The 21410-nt window shown below is 46.5% G+C and overlaps 2 protein-coding genes across 4 annotated transcripts in view; one reads left to right on the top strand and one right to left on the bottom strand.

Moving 5' to 3' along the window:
- Positions 1-4306: 4306 nt before the first annotated feature.
- On the top strand, positions 4307-20262 carry Pogk (pogo transposable element derived with KRAB domain). 3 transcript variants are annotated; one of them, XM_029477750.1, is made up of 6 exons: positions 4307-4418; positions 5596-5729; positions 10394-10520; positions 12004-12102; positions 13786-15261; positions 17256-20262. In XM_029477750.1, exons 1-5 carry the CDS (start codon positions 4364-4366, stop codon positions 15249-15251), a joined length of 1881 nt encoding a protein of 626 aa, XP_029333610.1. In that variant the 5' UTR covers positions 4307-4363; the 3' UTR covers positions 15252-15261; positions 17256-20262. The 3 variants fall into 3 exon arrangements, with proteins under 3 accessions (XP_029333610.1, XP_029333609.1, XP_021016911.1); XM_021161252.2 differs by lacking the exon at positions 17256-20262 and adding an exon at positions 4797-5133 and having other exon boundaries at positions 4319-4418; positions 13786-15448; XM_029477749.1 differs by lacking the exon at positions 17256-20262 and having other exon boundaries at positions 13786-15448.
- A 91-nt stretch (positions 20263-20353) lies between these two features.
- The window catches only part of Tada1 (transcriptional adaptor 1), a 15677-nt gene continuing 14620 nt past the window's right edge, over positions 20354-21410 (bottom strand). The window contains exon 8 of the mRNA XM_021165031.2: positions 20354-21407. Within this exon, the coding sequence (XP_021020690.1) occupies positions 21255-21407 (153 nt within the window). The 3' untranslated portion in view covers positions 20354-21254. The remainder of the gene's footprint in view (positions 21408-21410) is intronic.

Raw genomic sequence — 21410 nt, 5'->3', positions numbered from 1 at the left:
GAATTCTTCCCCCCTCCATGCAAATAGAGCACTACCAACATCTTAACCTCAGCCAATAGAAAGCCTACACTCCCCAAATCCCCTCCCACTCCCCAAGGTTCATACAGTCTTTGACCACATGGGATAAAGTGCACAAGTTATTTCATCAAGGATCAACTAAGACTGGCTGTCTTTACTGAGCTGCAACACTTGGGGAAAGGCTCTTTATCCCAAAGCATTCATCATTGCACCTTGGACCTGACTGCTTAGCCAGGCTCTTGTTACCCACAGAGGCTCTTCTCATGGCTGCTGACAGTGCTGCTGGCAATCCCAGCACCACCACTGCTGCTGCAGCCACCACAGGACAGTAGACCCCAGCTACCTGCCCCGTGCGGGCTTGAATTTTTTTGAATTATTTCCTTTTTAAGAGACATAACACTCCCAGCATTCCTAGTCAGATCAGAGACCCGTGGAGCCTCAATCGCAGACATTTTATCAACCTCAGTCTGGCACACAGCGATGTCTGATGCCTGAGGGGAAATATGGACTGCAGACTCCCATCCTGGTCTTTGTCCAGCTTTCCCTAAGCAGAGTATTGGTAACCAACAAAGAGGCAGAACTCGGGATCACATATCTATCATCAGTCTTCTGACCCAGAATATTTGACAGACTTTTCTGTAGAGCAGGAATTGTGAAGGGCTGGCCTACCTGTTCCTTGCCAAGTGTGGCAGTTGACTTCTTTGTCCATGTTTGTCCATTTTGGACAGCATTTTGCCTGCAGTTGACTTCCTCCTCTCCCATTCCTTTCTCCTCCTCCCCCTAGTCTCTCTTGAGGCCCCTCACTGAATCAAGTCCCACCTTTCTCTCTCTATTGCCCAGTCATAGGCTCTAGCCTTTTATTAACCAATTAACTTTAAATTGGGGAGCAAGTTTTACACAGCAAAGGCCAGGGACTATGATAATTCTCTTGTCTGGGGGGACAAACAGATTTGGGTGTTCATAATTTAGTAATTGTAGCCATAGCTGCAGACCAACCCCCAAACTACACCCTCTCAAAGGCTGAAAGGCAGGGAGCCTCAGTAGTCTTCCCATCTCTTCTCTCCTTGAAGCTCGTGTTGCAGGACTGAACAGAACCATGCCCAGCTTGTTCCCTGTCTTCACACTTGCTCTGAAGCACTGAGCCATCTCTCCAGCCCTGCTTTTTGGAATCTTATGTTTTGGTGATCCTATAATTCAATAGGAGTAAAGACGAAATCAGTCCAACAGCATCATTACAGATTTATTATGTTGATTACATAGGATACATATTGGTTACATCTATCTGCTGATATATAAAGCACCTTCCAGCAGAAATCCACGAAGCCATCGATTAATTTACTGCAGCCATGCACTGTCTCAGAGATTTGCTTCAGCCACTCCCCATTTGGGTAAAGCTGCACTAAGAACCAAATCATTGAACTGAGGGAAAGCCTGAGCTATTCTCCTCTTTTTAGCAGTTGAAGGAAGCCAAGCAGACAGTATGGCTGGACTTAGAGAACTACTTGAATATTCATGTCTGACATGCATTGCTCCAGTAAAGTACCTGGACCCATTCTGAGATGAAAGTAAGCATTCTTAGCCATTAAGTCTCTTTTGTTGGGTCCCTTGACAGTCATTGAAAGCATGGGACTCTGGTTTCAAAATAAGAATTCAAGGGGGCTACAGAGATGGCTCAGCAATTAAGAGTACTTGTTGCTCTTACAGAGGGCCAGATGTTGCCCTCAGGACTGTCCTTGGGCATACAGGGATAAAAAGGCACAGAACCAACAACGCAGACTCTGGGAGCCAGATGAGAAGTGCCTTTATACCCCTGACCCTGTCCCCTTGGTCCATAACTGCTCATCCCTCATAGTTGGCGCCAGCTGATTGGTTGCCCTGGTCACATGCTCTGTCTTTGTGTGTCTCAGCGTGTCAGGCAGGTTCCAGGGTTAGTGAATGGGGAAAACACTTGCTGAGCCCGCTTGGGCCATTGTGGACTGCTCATCAGAACACACTGACTTACTCCTCCTACATACTGACCCCTTTCGGTTTAGAAGTTGGCAGCTCAATAGAAGCCAAAGTCCTGTGCTCTGACCTTGTTGACTCCACCTCAGGGGGGTGACCAACATAGAAAACCATGCCTGTCTTAGGTTGCCCTGGTTATTGGGATCTTACCTGTCACTGACTACGGGCTCTGGAAGGTCTGCCTCCCTGGACAGCATACCCTGGTGGGGTGGGGTGGTCTATTGGGAAGCCTTTCATGTCTCTGAGAACCATGCTGATATAACCACATGGAGGTTCACAACCATCTGTTCCTCCAGCTTCAGGAGATCCAATGCCATCTTCAGACCTCCATGGGCACATAAAGTACTTATATGCATGGTGCTGGTTGGCTTTTGTCAACTAAACATGAACTTAGACCTATCTGGGAGGAAGAAATGTCAATTGAGGAATCGCCTTCTTCAGATTGTTCTTGATTAATGATTGATGTGGGAGGGCCTAGCCTACTGGGTGGTATCATCCTGGCAGGTGGTCCCAAGTGGCATGAGAAAATAAGCTGAGCAAGCTACAGGGAACAAGTCAGCAAGCAGCACTTCTTTGTGGTCTCTGCTTCAGTTCCTTCCCTGGGTTCCTGCCTTGAGCTCCTGCCCTGACTTGCCTTCATGAGGAACTACAACTGTTAAACTGAAATAAACCCTTTCCTCCCCAAGTTGTTTTTGGTCATGGTGTTGTATCACAGCACTCCAGGGCAAACAATGACATACATACAAACTCTCATCCACACAAATTTTTCTGAAAAAAAAATTAAAGATTAAAATGGGTCACTGACTAGCCATATATATATATGGCCCAGCACCCTCTGCTCTCTTCCTGACAACCTTCTCACTTTTCCAATGGAAACTGCCATTTCCCTCAGCAAAGTTAAAAATGAGATTATCAATTAATTTAAGCCACCATTCCTGATTCTTATATATATATATATATATATATATATATACACATCAGAAGAGCTATCCATTAAAACAACAAAGGAATCCTAACCTTCTCTTTCAATATATCAGTAATCTCTGTGCAGTGATTAAGCCATCATTGCTCTTTGCTCTTGTCAGCCATAACAACATTTCAAGAGTGAGTCTTCTGTGTTGTACTGTATGTATTAAAAGCACAGCTCATCTAAGCCATGGCATTTGTGCTTACACACACATGTGCACGCATATGTGAACAGAAGCAATACATTTAAAGTAAAATGTTTAGCGACAGCTTCTCCTGGGGCTGTAAAGGCAGCTCGGGGGTTAAGCGCACTGCTCTTAAAGAGGATCAGAGCTTAGTTTCCAGCACCCCATCAGGCAGCTCACAGCTACCTATAACTCCAACATAGTGGTATCCCATGACTCTAGCCTTCAGGCATAAGCATGCACATATTACTTAAAATAATATTTTGATTTTTAAAAACGATTCTTTTCTTAACCACAGTTAGGCTCTTGAACCCTCTCCTGAGCTGCCTCTGCTGCCGTGCTCCCCACCCCCACCTCTGCTTGCCCAGCCTTATTTAAGCAAGAATCCTAAGTCAGTTTAGCACACTTGATATCTGATCACCCTGGTCTGCTTTCAACCAGAATCCAGTTTAGTGGGTTTAGCAAGAATCCCTCAATCTTTGATAATTCCTCTTAGTAATTATCCACACTCTGACATCCACACCCCTCCCTCTCCTTAGCTATAAATCACCAACCTCCAAGTTGAACTCAATCTCTTAGTATTTTCAATAAGTATGAAGTGTGTGTCTGTGTGTGTGTGTGTGTGTGTGTGTGTGTGTGTGGTGTTTGTTTAAACAAGGTCCAAACAGATCTCCGACTGTAGAATCTTTTTCTGAAATAAGATTTTCGAGGTCTCCTGGAACATGGTTGCTATATTCTCCACCGAGCTGTGGGCAAACAACTCGAAAAAAACTTCTTCACACCTACTACGTCCAGGAAACTACATGCTTGGGAGTTAAAGGGCAATACTACAAAAATCTTCAAGTTCGCTTTTCGGTATGCTTGGATCAGCGTTCTGGACAGAACAAGAACGATGAGCCTGGTCGCCCCTCCGCTCATAGAGCATTTCTGGACGCCCGAGCGGAAAGGCTGCCGGTGTTCCTCCGAGCAAATGCCCACCTCGGCGGCCGCAAGGGAGCTAGCTTGCGGCTAACCCCGCTCGAAGCACCGACGTCGCCGGAAGCGCCGCCGAGACCTGCTGACGTCACCGCCCCTAGCCCGCCCCTAACACCCTGGGCTCCGCCCACCCCTCCCCTCCCACCACGTGTCCTCGCTCCCTCCCGAGGGGCCGCACTGGGGCGGCGGGAGCGGTGGAGACGATGGCGCGGTGAATGCCGGGCCACAGCCCTCGTCGCCCTTTGCGGCGACGCCGCCCGCTCGGCCGGGGTGAGTGCGCGCGGGCCGCGGGGTCGGGGCGGCTCGTCCTCGAGGCCGGCGGAGGAGGCTGGGCCGCGGCGGGGCGGGGGCCGCCGGTGGCAGTGTCGCCGCCGCCGCCGCCTTTGTTGCGGGCCGGCCGGGGAGGTGGGCGGCGTGGGTTGTCCCCGCCCCGCAAGTGGACCGAGGACCTTAGCGGTGGGCGGGGGTGGCGGGAGAGGGTTGGGCAAGATGGCTGGAGCGGGCAGGGGCGGCGGCGAGCACCTTCGTGCCGGCCCCTCCCACCTCCCCCCCCCCCGCAGCCCGGCGCAGGCCGCGACCAAGTTCAGGTCCCGGGACTCCTGTGACCTCACGAGTGTTCCTACCTCCCCATGTCGCCACCCACCCCAGAAACATTGAAGAAGCTGACTCTGAACTCCGGGAAGATCCTTGGTTGGGAAGTCCCGGGAAATGGAGCTCACTAGATGCACACTCTCTGCATACCCAGCAGCTGCCCGCAGTCTCTTCTGGGGAACCTCTTTGTACCAGCCTGAGAAGGCTTCAAATAGAGAGCATTTGCGACCCAGAGGCGAGGAGAAGTCCGGCCAGGTTTGGGTTGGCCTCCGCCACGCAGGCACGCCCCTCTCTGTGTCATGGACTTGGCTTTGGGAGGTCCTTTGAGGCAGAAAGACTGTGTTACGTTTCTGAAGTGGCTTGTGGACAGCGCCTATGAATCTGGAAAATCCAGGTGATAACTATTTTGGGCTAACTATTTAAATTTCCTATCTAGGCTGAGATACTTTGACATGGTAGCAAATCAGCACGGCAGCACCGCCCTCCTCTGGTCCTGTTTGCGTGTTCAAGCGGTCCTGGCAGTGGGAATTTCTGCCCATCACTGAGCTGTTTGAAACCTCTTCCTGGGATATTCACCCACTGTTCTAAGTTCTGCCCTTCTGCACAGAGGCTCAGTGAAAACTTCTCTGGTCTCCGTGCCACAGGGGGCTCTTTAAATATTTGAAGTTAGCCAGGTACATTATCTGCCCTCAGCCTCTGTAATAATTAAATAAGCCACCTTTCGGAACCCCTTCCTTCCAGCTGGAAGCAGACAGTGCTTTGACCTAAACAGGTTTGTTTGTGTGTGTGCCTGAGCTGCCCTCTCACAGACCAGTTCCCACTGACACCTGATTTGTCTGCTAACTCTTGAATGCAGAAATGGAGTCCCGGGCCTACCCTCTGAATTTGACCCTGAAAGAAGAGCAAAAGGAGGAAGAGGTTGAGATCCAGGAGTTGGAGGATGGCCCCATAGATATGCAGAAAGTACAAATCTGCTCGGAAAGCGCGTGGGTAAGTAAAGTGTGGGCAGTCCAGCCTGAGAGCCAGGTTTGCTTTGGGGGTCTTCCTCCCAGAGCAGACATGGGAAGTAAGAATAGCCCAGTCTCCTGTGTTTGCATTCCTGAGAAAACAGCCTGGTGGCTTCAGAAGACAAATAATGGAGGAGGTGGTAAGAGGACAGGGCTTCCGGCAGCAAGGCTGATTACAGGTCTCAGAAACTTGTCACTCTTTCAGCACCCGTTTCCCCTGTGCTGACAATAGCACCATATGTATTACAGGCACCAAATTCATGGAAGACTTAGGTCATAGAGCTGGCATGAGAGGTGTATGTCTCCTAGGTGTGAGTGGAAGTGCCAGGCTCCACAGATTACACAGGTACAGGTGCAACCGTATTTAACACATACATTTATTTACAGTGTTACTAGAGACATGGAAATTGAATATGAACAATAAATTGGCATTGCTTAGTTTTCTGTTGTATATAAACATTTATCAGTAGCATCAGTACAAAATATCCTTGGTGTCCCATGAGAGGGAAGCCTTTCACCATAGAACCCAGAGCTGTAGGCAAAGAACCAGAAAGACCCTTCTTCCAAATTATCTGGTCCGCTCCTCCTACCGAAGGGAACTTCGGGTACCCAAAAGTAGTCTTTCTGAGTTAGGTTTCATAGTGGCATTATAAATAATTGCAGGACTCTGGGCTCACTGGTCTGGAGCGGTTGCATTTATCTGTTCATGTTCTTTGTGCACTATGTCCTCAGTTCTGACTCAGGCAGGAGTCAGTCCTGCCTAGCTTGAAGGAAGACCTCAAAGCAGTAGAAACCCTGGATTCTGAGGCTAAATTGAGCAACCCAGTATGTCTAAATGGGCTGGAGAAGTACGGAGAAGCATTGACAGTAGACATCTTGATTATGCTGAGCAAATGAGAAAAGCCAAGGGAAGAGCATGCCTTGCCCAGCAAAGAAAGAAACGAGCAGAGTGGCTGGAGGAGGGAGCCTGGCAGCTGGAGGGGTAGGCCTAAGATTTGGGCATTTGTTACCTCTTGGAAGTCTACCGTGTACCTATAGTTACTACACAGGGTTAAGACAAGATCCCTGCCTTCATGCTGCCCCCTGTCTCATGAGGGGGCTCATGACTCTCAAGACAGCAAAAGAAGCCTAACAGGACTGTGGAGGTCAACTCGGGATGTTCTCACAGGCAAAATCATGCCTGACAGTATACTTCCTGGAGAAGGGCTGGTCTTAAGCAGTGGACAGTTGTGCCCTCCCTACTCTAGAGCGTTTAGCAGTATACGGAGACAACTCTTTTAGTTGTTGTGACCCACGGTGGAGGTTGAGATGTGGAGTCCTGGCATCTTCGATTTCAGCCAAGGATCTCCAAGGAGCTACAGTGCAGATGAAGGTACCCTGCCTGTATAATAAGGAATTGAGTGGTCTGAAATGTCAATAGCATGTGCTTGAAACAGATCTACTAGTGCACTAAATTAGGAGAATGGAAAATAGAATATGTGTTTTAAATGCATATTTTGACAATAAATAGGTAGTAAGGACTACTCACATACAGGCTGTGCTGGAGGTGGAGTAGAAATACAGCTTCCGGCAGACAAGAGCAATCCACTTTGAGTTGAGCCTTGCAATGAGTGGGATGAGCAAAGGGAAAGGAGAGTTAGCACTCCAGTCAAGAGAACAGCAGTATGATCAAAGGCATGGCAGAGGGAGGGAGGCTGTGGGCGGGGTTAAGAGCTGCCCCTGAAGCTAGAACCCTAAGTGTGTGACAGGCAACAGAGAAAGGTAGACCAGGGCACACAGTGTGCTACGCCTGGTAGTTAGAGCTGGCCTGAGTAACTTTAAGGAATAAACTTTAAACCCTTCAGTCTACATAAAAGGTCTAGCAGAGCTTGGAAGGATTAAATTCTTCAGTAACCTTGGCCTATGTGGCTTGTTGAGACAACACTAGCTTTAGAATCAGACTAGCTGTATGACTTCAGCCAAGTTACTTAGCCACAGTTTCCTTAACCATAAAAGTTCTGTAGCAGTCCCCATATTCATAGCTTATTTAAGTAATTCAGAGAGATAAAATGCTTACATGAATGGAAATACCCTGAACAGTACCTCACCTCACCTAGCAGGGACTCACAACTCCCCTCAGCTGCCTCCTATCTAGTAAACCTGTGCAGTTCTTCACAGAACAGGTACCGCTGGAAGAAGTGTTGGAATGCCAGCTTCCCGGGAGAGTGAGCACCTCTCTGATGAGTCCCAGTCACGTGAGAGAAGAAAGACAGGAAGAGCAGGTTCTTACCTGAAGCTTGAACTGCAGACTGCCCGGCCTCTCAGTCTTTCCTAAAGCCAGCCCTGTTTACCTTCCGTTACATTTGACCTAATAAAAGGCTTCTTTGGAGCATAAAAGGCCTGGCTGGCAGGACTCAGAGTCTTGCCCCATCTTCACGGGGCTCTGGGGAGGCTTCCTAAGCCTCACATGGACTTGTCTGAAGATCCTCTAGCCATATGGTAATTAGGAGAGAACTCCCCACTCCCCACAGCCACTATTCCTCCAGGTCTAAAATGTGTTACCTGCTCTGTAGGGATTGGTATAACCAGGCCTGCATTCTTCTGTCAGCAAACAGAAGGGGCCTATAAATAGTTATGGCCTAGATCTGGAACTTGTAAGGGAGTAAAAAGGTCAAAGAGAGTGTTGTTTAAAATCTTGGAATAGAGTAGGCTGCAAATTCTCTGAGCTGCCTGGTATCCAGATTGTGGAAGAGGCCAGGAAAACGGAGGGACCATGGTGTTTTTACCTCCTACTCTTCCACACAGGAAGACTGTTTTTTGTTCACTCTTACTTCAGAGAATTGACTTGGTTTCTTGACAGATAAAACTTGTAATTCTTTGAAATTGTTCCAAGTAAAAAAAAAAGAGAGATCCGGAGGTAATATGTCTGCCTCAGTCATTCATTCTGTAATGAGTGATTTGTATCTACCAGCTGTCTCATTAGTTCTCACTCTGTGGGTCATAACAAGAGTAACAGATCACATCCTGCATATTCGATATTTACAGTACAACTCAAACAGAAGCAAAAAGACAGTTATTAAGACCAACAAAAGATTTTATGGTTGGAGGTCACCACAACATGGGGACTATATAAAAAGTCACCATGTCAAGAAGGTTGAGATGCGCTGAGCTGGAGGAAGCATCCGAGGCTTAAGGAAAGATACAGTGAAGGCTGTTCGCAGCAACATCAGATTGAAGTGAGAGCAGAGAAGTCAAACACAACACCCAGTGTGACAAGGCGCCAGAGTGCTGAGCACAGGGCACCATGGTGCCATATTGGTGTGCTCAAGGCCCGCAGAGTAGGGTAGTCTTGAAGATAGGTTGGGTGTAAAAGAAGAGGGCCTCATGGGCCAAGGAGCCAAGTAAGCAGAGGTATATATGCATAGGCAAAAGATGATGAATCACTCAGGAAAAAAAGCTTTCTTCCCCTCACTAGTGAGAGCCTTGGGCTCACACAGTGCTGGCTGTTGTCTCAACCTTGTCACCTTGTGTGTCTTTTGCCTAGAAATGAGACTCCTTTGAGCCCCTGCCCCCAACACTTGCTAACTTTGCTCTTCTGTGAGATTAATGAGGGAAATCAGGCAGCAGTTAGAGGGCCTTGCCCAGTTTGTGTTCCCTATATAGAAGATAGTACTTACTCCTTCTATACTAAGTAGGCCTAGTTGCTAAGGAAAGGCCAGGGTGTGTTTGTGATTGACAGCTTGACTGTTGACAAGGCTGTAGGCCATATATACACTGATTTTCTAAGCTAAGGAGAGACAGTATGATCATCCTGGTCCAAGATAACAGCTTTGAGGGATAAGTTTAAAGGAGAGAATGCAAAGTGGAAAGCCTGAAACAAATTCATTAATGATTTCTTAACCCTAAATATGAGCTTTGGAGTAGAAATTTTAATGACCACAAAGGAGAATGCAATAGAAAGAAAAGCAAATCAGTTGGAAAAACAAAAGATTTTGGTTGCTGGCCATCCTTAGCTAGGAAGGTACGCCCTCCTTTTGTTACCCAGAAAGGGAAGAGGAAAGATGGGCAAATGGGAGAGGAGCAAGGAGTCTCCTCTTGGCATAAAAGCCCACCATATTGCTGCAATTTCATTCCATGAGTGAAGCTTGAATTGGGCCTTCTCTGCTACTCATGCTTCTGTAGATTGGAAGGGAAGGTAGGCGCCTTCCCGTGTTTCTCCTCAGAACAGCTTTGGCCTTGAAACAACAGTAAAAAAGGTTGACTCACTGAGAGGAGGTCTGGTGACCCACAAAGATGCCATGGAAAGCAATAATCCTATTCAGCTTGAAATCCAGCCCCACCCTCTGGGCTGAGGGTCTCTGGCTGGGATAGGGAGGTGTAGAAGATAGATATCTTTGTGGGGATACTTATGTGGGGTGTGGATGACTTTGAAATCCCAGGAGAACTGTGAACACATCTCATGCAGTCAGTACCTGATGATGCCCAGGGTCCCCCAGCATGATGGTGGCAGCTGTTATAGTGGTGGGACACCAGAGGGCTCTTGTCTCCAAGAGCAATGAGCATATAGACAGAGCGCTCCCCCTGGGTGAGAGCCCTGAAGTGACCTGTGAGCATGAAGGCTGTGTACATGTACACGAAGTCATTAAGAAAGCGCTGTTCATGTTCCAGGTACCAGCTCTATTTGATGAGGTGGCCATATATTTCTCGGACGAGGAGTGGGAAGTTCTGACAGAGCAACAAAAAGCCCTCTACCGGGAAGTCATGAGGATGAATTATGAGACTGTCCTGTCCCTGGGTAATGCTTTGTTGTCCTTTGTCTCTGGGACTCTCCGAACTCAGAGAAATTTATCAGTGTCTGTCTTCTCTGCTATATCCAATCTCCTCCTCTGAGTGGGATCCCCCCCCCCCGGGCCAAGCCTATGTCAACCTAATTTCCAGGTTTTGATTTGGATATGAAATACAGATGATGTACTTCTGTTTGAAAACTCATGTTACCTCTTAGAACAGTTCTCATTTGGCCCAAGTATTCCCATTAGGAGGGAGGGAGGGAGGGAGGGAGGGAGGGAATAAGTCTTCAAAATATCACCATGGATCTAAGCCTGTCTTCTGTTGAATCTTGGAAAGGAAAACTTTGTTCTGTTGCGTGTAATTTTAAAATCCTTGCCTGTTGCCTCAGCCCTCTCCTGGTTCCCCTACTTCCAACTCAATTTCAACCATCCCCCAACCCCAGGGAATCCAGGAGCTACTGTCTACACTCCAACGGCCCCTTACAGCTAACTTCACCAAGCTGCCAATACCGCACTAGCCACCCTCTTCCTCCTCCTGCCCACCTTATCACTGCAGATGGAAAACACTAGACAGTTTTTATTATTTTAAAACTAGCCAGATAACCCAATGACTGGGTAAAGAATTTCCTGCCCTAATCTTAACAACTAGCTCCTTCCATTCTCCTTGGCCTCTGCCCTGAGAACTACATGTCTATAGCTTACAGCCATCTCCATCCACTCTGGTCCGAATCCTCTTTCTCTCTGCATCCCCTTCACTTGCTCCTGCAACCCAGATGTCCCACCTTTTTCCCTTCACCCAGCAGTTGGCTTCTGCCTTTTTTATTGACACAATCAAGAACCAATTAGAGAGCTGGGCAGTGATGGCACATCCCCTTAATCCCAGCACTTGGGAGGCAGAGGCAGGCAGATTTCTGAGTTCGAGGCCAGCCTGGTCTACAAAGTGAGTTCCAGAATAGCCAGGGCTACACAGAGAAACCCTGTCTCAAAAAAACAAAAAACAAAAACAAAAAACAAAACAACAAAAAAAAAACCACAATTAGGAAAACACCTCCCCCTACACTTAGCAACCTCAGACACTTGGGGATATAACCCTGACAGTACTTCCCAACTTCACTCACACTCACACACACACACACACACACACACACACACACACACACACACACTGGCATCACTCCTCTTCTATTTGGAAGATTTTCCCAGTTTTGCTTGGTTGAGTTCCAGAATATTGATTGTTTCCATGGTGTGTCCACCGCCTTGCTGCCAATCACTTGATTTTGCTGTTGCTAGTACCAGCTCCCATCCAGAGGTCCAGAAAGCCCCGGCTGACTTTGCTTTGCATCCTTTATGTCCTTAAGTATCACCTCACCACACTCTGTCCCCATCTTCTACAGTGGAGGTGGGGTGGTAGGAGGGTACGTGGTACTTACTTTAGCATTGTGCCAGGCTAGTAATACACAACTGTTTCCCTACTTTATTTCCTATGAACAGAATTCCCATTCCCCAAGCCAGATATGATCAATCGGTTGGAAAGTGACGAGGAGTGTCCTAATTCTGATGAGTGGCGGCTCCAGGGAGTAACCTTTGCAGGTACTGAGTGAACCAGTTCAGCATCTACCCAAGGGAAACAAGCTGGGTTTTCAGTTTCCCTGTGTATTGTGTCAGGTATTTAGGAGTGAGGCACAAAAATCATGTGTAGGCTTTGGGATGTAAAGATTCCCCTTTTTAGTATTGTGTGGATTTAGGTGTCCTCTTTCTTCTGGGCCTACATTTCTTCATTATTGGTTCATGTGCAACCTGGTGTGTGGATAAAGCAAATTGGGGTTGATAGAGCATTTGGTTGGTCCACACCTGAACGAGCATGGCCACTTTGGCAGCATGCCACATGCCTCTACAAAGACCTAATGAGAGGAAGGACAAAGCCCATTTGTATATTGATTTACCCTAGGCTTCCTGTTCCTTTCTGGATAGGGAAGGCAGTGACAGCCATAGTACACATTTGAGTGTTATTTCTAAGGAGTACCTAATTTATCAAAAGAAATTAGAAATTAGAAAAATACAGTTAATCCCAACACTTGGGAGGTAGAGGCCTGAGGATCTGAAGTTCAAGGTCATTCTTGGCCAGCCTGAGCTACATGAGACTATCTCAGAAACAAAAAAGAGTATGTGTGTACATGTACCCATCTCCACACTCATGCTTACACTTACACATATGTATGTATGACATAGCTTTGAAACTACCAAAATATATTTGCTTCTCTCTTTAGTTGAGGTTAAAATGCTGTATTTCACTGAGTCTGCAGCATGCTTTTCTTTTCATTTTACATTGTAATTGAGAATGCCTCTTAAACAAAGGGCATGGATAGCTCCTTTTGTTCATGGCATAGAATACTGTGTTCTGTGGCTGCTGGCCTTTACATTTTCAAGATGCAGTAAGCCATGCTTCCTGTGACCAATGTCCAAATGGAAGTGTATGATGAAACAGGCTCATCTTCACTGTAGTCATGCTGACACAGGCTTTGTTGTAGGCTTGAGCTTTGCTTTGTTTTGTTTGGGTTGTTGTTTGGGTTGTGGGGTTGGTGGTGGTCGCTTTTTTTATTTGTTTGGTTTTTTGTTCAAGGGCTGTGGCTCGGCCAGCACATGGTGCATCCAGATTTCTATAGTATTGGGTAGTAGTATGGGTACATTTGGCTTCCCATCCACAAAAACTGAATGATGCTGATGGTATAGTAGTGGGGACAGAACCCAGGGCCATGTACATGCTAAGCAAGCTCTAGCCCAGCTTTTACTTTATATTTTTGAGACAGAGCCTCACTAAACTGCCTAGTGTAGCAGCATTGAATTTGTGATCCCCCTGCCTCTGCCTCCCAAATAGCTGAGATTATAGGGCTACGTCACTACATCACCAAGCTCACTTACAAACACTGCTTCATTCAAACATGGCCCCAGTATTATTTGCTACAGGCTTAGTACCTGTATTCAGATCACACTGAAAGTCCTCTGTCACTTCTTGGCAACCTTGCATCTATCCCATAAAATCTATGGCCTCTTTGCTTCTATCTGCAAAGGGGCAAAGGACCTCTGCTACACACAGGCTTGGTGATCAGTATTAATGGGACATAGATAAGGACTTAGGCTGGTTATTTGTTAAACTTGTGGTTCACTTCTGATGAGCTCCAGATCAAAAATTAAAAGTATGACCTCCCCCCAAATCTATGAATAAACCATGTTACATATTGTTATTATTTTTGCCCTTCCTTATTTGTCTTCTAGAAAATGAAGAATCTGACTTTAGGACTCCAGATTGGGCAAGCCCAATGAATGCCACCTCCCATTTTTCTCAACCTCAGCACTTCAACAGCTTTGGCCTGCGTCTGCCTCAGGACATCACTGAACTGCCTGAGTGGACTGAGGGCTACCCCTTCTATATGGCCATGGGCTTCCCCGGGTACGACCTCTCAGCTGACGACTTGGCGAGCAAGTTTCAGTTCAGTCGTGGCATGCGCCGCAGTTATGATGCAGGATTCAAGCTGATGGTGGTGGAGTACGCCGAGAGCACCAACAACTGTCAGGCTGCCAAGCAGTTTGGGGTGTTGGAAAAAAATGTTCGAGACTGGCGCAAAGTGAAGCCACAGCTCCAAAATGCTCATGCCATGCGGCGGGCATTCCGAGGCCCCAAGAATGGAAGGTTTGCTCTGGTAGACCAGCGAGTGGCTGAGTATGTCAGATACATGCAGGCCAAAGGGGACCCCATCACTAGGGAGGCAATGCAGTTGAAAGCTCTTGAAATCGCCCAGGAAATGAACATTCCAGAGAAAGGGTTCAAGGCAAGTCTGGGCTGGTGTCGAAGAATGATGAGAAGGTATGACCTGTCTCTGAGGCATAAAGTGCCGGTCCCTCAGCACCTGGCCGAGGACCTGACTGAAAAGCTCGTCACTTATCAGCAGAGCGTGCTGGCTCTGCGCAGGACACACGACTATGAAGTGGCCCAAATGGGCAATGCAGATGAGACGCCCATCTGCTTAGAAGTCCCCTCTAGAGTGACTGTTGACAACCAGGGCGAAAAGCCCATCTTGGTCAAGACACCAGGCAGGGAGAAATTGAGGATCACAGCCATGCTGGGGGTCTTGGCTGATGGGAGGAAGTTACCACCGTACATCATTTTGAGGGGGACATACATCCCCCCTGGGAAGTTTCCCAGTGGCATGGAGATCCGCTGCCACCGCTATGGATGGATGACTGAGGACTTGATGCAAGACTGGTTGGAAGTTGTGTGGAGACGGAGAACTGGAGCTGTGCCCAGACAGCGAGGGATGCTGATCCTGAATGGCTTCCGGTGCCATGCCACTGACTCTGTGAAGAGTTCCATGGAGAGCATGAACACAGACATGGTGATCATCCCAGGGGGCCTGACCTCCCAGCTGCAGGTGCTGGATGTCGTTGTCTACAAGCCACTGAACGACAGCGTTCGGGCCCAGTATTCCAACTGGCTTCTGGCTGGGAACCTGGCACTGAGCCCCACTGGAAATGCTAAGAAGCCACCCCTGGGCCTCTTCCTGGAGTGGATCATGGTTGCATGGAACAGCATCTCAAGTGAATCAATTGTCCAGGGGTTCAGAAAGTGCCACATCTCCAGCAACTTAGAGGAAGAAGGTGACGTCCTCTGGGAAATCGAGGGCGAGTTGCCCAAAGAACCGCCAAAAGAATGTGGTCCTGAAAGTGTGGCTGAGGGTGACTGAGAGGACTCAGGTAAACTGGTCAGTCATAGATCCTGCACCATCACTGGTGCCCTGCTCATGGCTAGCACTTACCTTTGGTCTGGCCCTGAGTTTGTTCTTTTCACGTTCTCTTGAAATAAGCCTGCTGTGCCACAGTGTAGATGGCAGGCAGGTCCTCAGCACTTTCTCCGTCAGAAACAGATTTGCATTGTGTTTTATGGCCTGGATCCAGGAGTGCTTTTATAATGGTAAGATGAACAAGGAACTGTCTGTCAGAACACCTCACATGAGAGCAGTCGCACTGCCAAGTTTCTTGGGCCTCTAGAACATAGTTCGACATTGTTTAGTTCACAAAAAGGTTGAAGAGACAACTTTCTTCTAAAATGCTGACCTTCAGGGCAGGGCTGTGTGCCCACATTACTTAACATAGTTGCACTGCCTTTTGCTGATCTGTAGGACCCTGGCCCAGGGAGAGAATGAAGTCAGCCTTTAGTATGGTAACCTCTAGGCCTCAGCTCTGTGTCCTAGGGAGATTATTACCTCCATGCCCACCAGGGAGATGATAATATATATGTATTGTTTGTTTTGTCTAGGGAATATTGAGAGTTTAAAATCTTGGTCTCATAGAAATTCAGATATGGGGTGAGCCGTTACAGTCAATTCCTGTTGCCAGCAGGTATCTGAAGGAAGATATCTTTAAATTGAAACTTTGAAGGGCTGCAGAACTGGCTTTGCAGTTAAGAGCATGCTGTTCTTGCAGTTTGGTTCCCAGCACCCACATCCTGCAGCTTGACACCTGTAGCTCCAGTTTCAAGAGTCCAATGACCTCTTAGCCTCCTTTGACATCTGCAGTTACATGCACACTTACACACGCGCGCACACACACACACGCAGTGTTTGTGTGATTAAGAGAAGCCTTGGGCTAGAGAGATGGCTCAGCAGTTAGGAGTGCTTACCATTCATCCTTGCAGAGGACTGGCATTTAGTTTCCAGCACCTGTATAACAGCTCACAACCAGCTGTAACTCCAGTTCCAGGGCATCTGATGACCTCTTCTGGCCTCTGCCAGCTCCTGCATACATATGGTGCAGGCTCACACATATACACATTAAATTAAATCTTTTTTATGAAATGAATCTGCACCAGAAATAGTACAATGAATACAGTTTGAGAGCCTAAGATCATCAAGTGTATGTATAGGGAGTTGAGGGAGGTGTGCAGAAGAAGAGCAACTTTGGAAGAAAGCAGGTGATCAGAGCCCACACTAGCAAAGGCCCAGAGCCCCTAAACACAAACTTTGAGCAAACAGGAGAAGGACCAGAGTAAGGGGCACATGGGAGGCAAACAGCAGGAAAATGGCCAGCTCTTTAATAGAAAACCTAAAATCAACATACCTTTCCTTTATAAAAGAAAAAGTCAATTCGTTTACATTTTACTTGTCCACCTAACCCCACCATGCAAGTGAAATGCTAATAGAAATCCCCGCGCCCCTTGAGCTGTGTAAGTGCAGGCTCCTTAGTGGCATACACCACCTTCCTGTCCTCGTACCCCAGACACTGAGCCCTAGGCTTCGGGGATAGTTCTCCACATGCCCCTACTGTTTGTTTACAGGCTCCCTTGGATTCAGGCGCCCTTTCTGCTGACCCCTCCTCCGCTGCCCCTGTTGGATAGCAGACTTTGAGTTGGAGTTGTTTTCTCCTTTCACATTCTTGCTTTTCACCTAAGTTAGAAAACATTTCAATTTCCTAAGCAATTCACCACTCCAGGAACCCAGTCAAACACTGCCAGAAAAGGAAAAAGCAGAAAACCATGCTAAGCCACAGCTGTGCACACAGGTACATTCCACGTCTGCTCTTCCAGTTGTTACGATCTTTGTACAGCTTCTGGGGGAAGTGATGGAAACAGACATGAACAAGATTCAGAAGACATGGGCATTAAGCCTCCTGTTACAGAATAGAATACTATTTTGTTAAAAGACATCCAGAAATCCAGATTGATTCCTACTTAGGTTCTCTCTGTTTTCCAGAAAATGGAACTGTGATGTAAACAGTTGGGAGGAAAACTTGTAAGAAGATGGCTTCAGAGGGACCAAAATGGGCAGTGAGGCTCTCTGAGCATCCTAGGTGGGGACAGCGTGAATACCTTATCAGACAGTCCCATCTACCACGTCCTGTCAGTGTCTGCCAAGTCTAGGACCCTCATGGTCAGTGACAAGAAAAGGAACCTGGTGCCCTGCTTCTTCCTTTGGAGCTGTCTCCATCTGCCTGTATAGAAGCCTATAAACCCAAACGAGCAAAGGTGTTTTCTGGAGAACACCGTCTCACACCGAGTGTGAGAGTGTGTGTGTGTGTGAGTGTGTACCTTCACAGGTACTTCAGTAGAAGCTGTTTCCACACAGGCCAAGACTACAGGAAAGCTTTTGTAAAGGTGTGTTGTGACACACCGTTGGTGTGTAGTCACCCGTGTACCCCTGCTACTTCCATGTCTCCTCACTGAGGGAATGAGATGTTAATAACAAAGTGGGACACTGGCTTGGTGCAGAAGACGGCTTTTCTGTAGGTAAACTAGGTTAGGATGCAAGATAAAGACTTTAATATAAATGATGTTGCAGATACCTTTCCAGTCTGGCAGCTAGACCTTTCTAGGGTCTTATTTAATGACCCGATTTTTTCTGTTGTCCTCTATAAGGCAGCCCTTGGTGCACAAGCCTTTGCTTTTCGGGCTGCCTGCAGAAGACTAAGTTCTCTCCTGTCTACACAGAACAAGGCCCACTGACTTGGTTAATTTCTTTAATATTTTTGTCAAAAGGGCAATGGGAGGGTTTGGGCCGTAAGCCACAGCTGCTGTTAGACTCCAACCATACAAGAGTAGGAATGAGTCACTGACAACTTCTACAGTAGTAATTTGCATTCCCATGTAAGGCCGCTGCTAAGAAAAACATTCCTTCAAAGCTGTATGTGCTACAAAAATTCTACCAGAACCTCATAGGCAAAGCCATTGCTAGCTCCGTCATTCCAAATACTCAGTCTGGCCACCAGGTTGCTGTGATCACAGTTCCTTCCTCCACTCGGCTCCTGTGGATTCTCTACGCCGTTCTCGGCATCTTCCCCAGTTTCTACTCAGGTACTCCTGCTCCCGTTTGTCCTTCACTTTTCTCACTGTGTAACCAGTCATAAACCTGCGCAGTTTGTCAGAGTTCCGCACACATGACCGTGACTCCTGAGAACTCAGTGTATTGGCATTGTTTCCTCTTAGCTTTCTCTGTACCATCTCGTCATCCCCAAGTGCCATCTAATTAAACCCTGTTCCTCTCCATGTTCTCATTCAGGTTTGGGGTTTGTTTTCTTCCTTTGACTGTCCTATTTCCAGACTCTATTTTTCTTGCTTGAGAGCTTAAAAAATGTTATGTTTAGGTTTCCACACAAAAGACAGTTATCTTAAGAGTAGAAAATGAGCCGGGCATGGTGGCGCACGCCTTTAATCCCAGCACTTGGGAGGCAGAGGCAGACAGATTTCTGAGTTCGAGGACAGCCAGGGCTACACAGAGAAACCCTGTCTCAAAAAAAAAAAAAAAAAAAATAGTAGAAAATGGGTTTAACCCTTTTCATCCCCATACCATCACTATCAGCTGAGATGCCTACAGGTTACATAGCACTGGAACTTTCTATAGTGATAGTTCTGCTGTCCGGGTCTTCTGGGCACATTCTTCCACTGACTTAAGATGATCTATGCCTAACAGAGCCCCAGTACAACCATTGAGCAGAATAGCTGTTTCCTGAGAATTACCATAGCTCACTGGGACTGGTACTCCCTACTAGATAGAAACTGATCCCAGTAATAAACTTTGATAATAAAGACAATAGGCTCTGGTGATTTTATTTGCTGGTGTTGTCCAAAGTTTAAAAGCTATTGCCTCTGCATCACACCGTTGAAGCAGTCTCCTGGCATGTACTCTAAGTGGTGCAAGCATTGGTTTAAAAGAAGGGAATGTGGGGTTTTAAACTAACTCTTAAAAGTTGGAGAGGTTTAGATAGGTTTCTTCTGTAAGTCATGTCTTAGCAGTGTTACAGTCAGTATGAAAGTTACAGATGAGTCAATGTGCCAAGTTGTAATTTTCATAAATTTCTCAAGTGAAAGCATATTCACAGGCCTCTACTGTGTGCTCTTAAGCACAGAAGTATTGGATTGACTTGGTCACAGTGGGGGAAACAAAGTACTAGAGGGCTACAGTGAATGACTAAGGTATGTGCCTGGTAAAGGCAGACCGTTGGTGTGTAGTCACCCGTGGCCAAACACGCTACTAAAAACTTACAGTCAAAATAACTTGGGAGTAACTAATTACACTGTTTCTAACAGCTTGCTTCAAGTACTTATAAGTGATTTTTGACAATATGTATTTATTATTTCCTAATTGTAGGAGATTGCACATAGACTCATGACTAGATGAGGTAACAGAAATGGAGCCAGCCTTTGGTGGAAAACAAAAATTGAAATCCTTTTCAGGAACTCTTAAATATCTTAATTCTTATTATGTCCCTGCCTTACCTCCAACCCCATCTGCCCACTTCAGAAAATCACTTGACAACTGGCATGGAAGACAGACCCGAGTATAAACCTAAAACAGGATAGATCTGGAGCCTTGTGCTCTGGTCTCACTGGAGAGGTCACTAAGTATAGACCAGGGCCTAGCACAGTGAACAGCTTTGAACTTAGAGCATGCTCTGCTACACCACCTTTTGGAATTCTCCATTGCTGGGGGCAGCCAAGACCAGTTGCCACTCCTAACTGCCTCTCTGAATTCAGGAAAGTATACAACACACCCACATCCTGGGCAGCACAGAGACCTTTATACAGCAGCAGTGTGTATCCATCACTCCAAATCCTTTTAACCTCTAAATGTTCTTAGTGTCACCCACCTGACACCCTAAAAGGTTTGCTATCAACTTGTTTGTTTGTTTGTTTTAACCTTAGACTACTTATCACTAAATGCATACCTTAACAAGAACCTGCCTTTGGCACATTCTTTTGAAGTTTGAGCTAAGATCTCCTATGGCTGGACTTCTGTTTCTATGGAAGAGAATATTCCTTATCTGCTTATTTGAATAAACAGGAAAAGGGTTTCTCCCAAAATGTTTATTTGTCATGTTTAAAATACAAAACCAAATTCAGATATAGGAACACACAAAAACATTCACATGTATCCACTGTTTAGGCCTATAAAAACCCATCTATACATCTCACTTACCCATCAATACTACATGAGTAAAAAGCAACATAGCTTTAAAATAAGTTGGTTACCAGTAACACTGTCAGATACAAATTCATAGTACCACTTGAAAGGATAAAACAGACATTTTGTAGAAATAGGAAAATTAGTTTGTAAGATTTCATGAAAACATTCTATAGGATTAACAAGCTTGTCAGTCAGCTAAAACAAGGAAATTACTGAAAGCTCTGTAAGGATAACTACATCTAAGAATTGGACTCAAGTATTAAAGCAAAGCAAGAAGCACATATCTAAATCCTGCTCTCTCGAGTGAAAACGGGTTGCTTGGGAACTTCGGTTGCTAACTAGTCACTAAAAGATTCTGATGAACACTAGGCTATTCCACCAATATGCAGAGAATAGTTCTTTAGGAAAAGCAGATTTTACGCTGCCAGATACAGAACATACATCACTGAACACACAGTGGTCCTGCTAATCATGGGACTGAACGGACACAGCATCTTTATTCTACGATGTCACCTAATTACTGACAGACCAGATACACCTCAGGTGTCTTAAGATCCCTACTCAGACACAGACCAATGACTGCTCCTATACGTGGGGACACAGACACCCAGGTCATCAGTCAGACATATTAATGGCTTCACAGTAGCAACACAAAATGCACTCAAATGTCACATTTCCATAGGAAAGGTTATACATACACTATACACTTCAGTTTTGAAATGTGGACTCAAAAGCATTCAATTTTCAGCAACCAATTAATTTAGTGATGGTCCCAAATCTTCAAATTCTAATTTAGCAGAGCAAAAGTCCTTCTTTGGCGGCCAGGCGCTGGCGGTGGACTTTGTCTTGTTGTAGCTCTTCGTGATTGGGGTGCCAGAGTTTCATGATGATCCTTTCAATGTTAAGGGCATACACAGTATGTGTAGGAATGACTTCCCTGTGTACCTG

The sequence above is a fragment of the Mus caroli genome, chromosome 1 (assembly GCF_900094665.2).
Source record: "Mus caroli chromosome 1, CAROLI_EIJ_v1.1, whole genome shotgun sequence".
NCBI lineage: Eukaryota > Metazoa > Chordata > Mammalia > Rodentia > Muridae > Mus > Mus caroli.
The sequence above is the reverse complement of the archived record's forward strand: the minus strand, read 5'-3'. Positions and strand labels throughout refer to the sequence as shown.

Excerpts from the sequence above, each read along its gene's own strand:
- Pogk (XM_029477750.1), top strand. The coding sequence starts at position 4,364 with ATGCCGGGCCACAGCCCTCGTCGCCCTTTGCGGCGACGCCGCCCGCTC. Across the intron at positions 5,730-10,393 it reads TCTGCTCGGAAAGCGCGTGG|GTACCAGCTCTATTTGATGA; the intron begins GTAAGTAAAGTG and ends TTCATGTTCCAG. Across the intron at positions 10,521-12,003 it reads TGAGACTGTCCTGTCCCTGG|AATTCCCATTCCCCAAGCCA; the intron begins GTAATGCTTTGT and ends TCCTATGAACAG.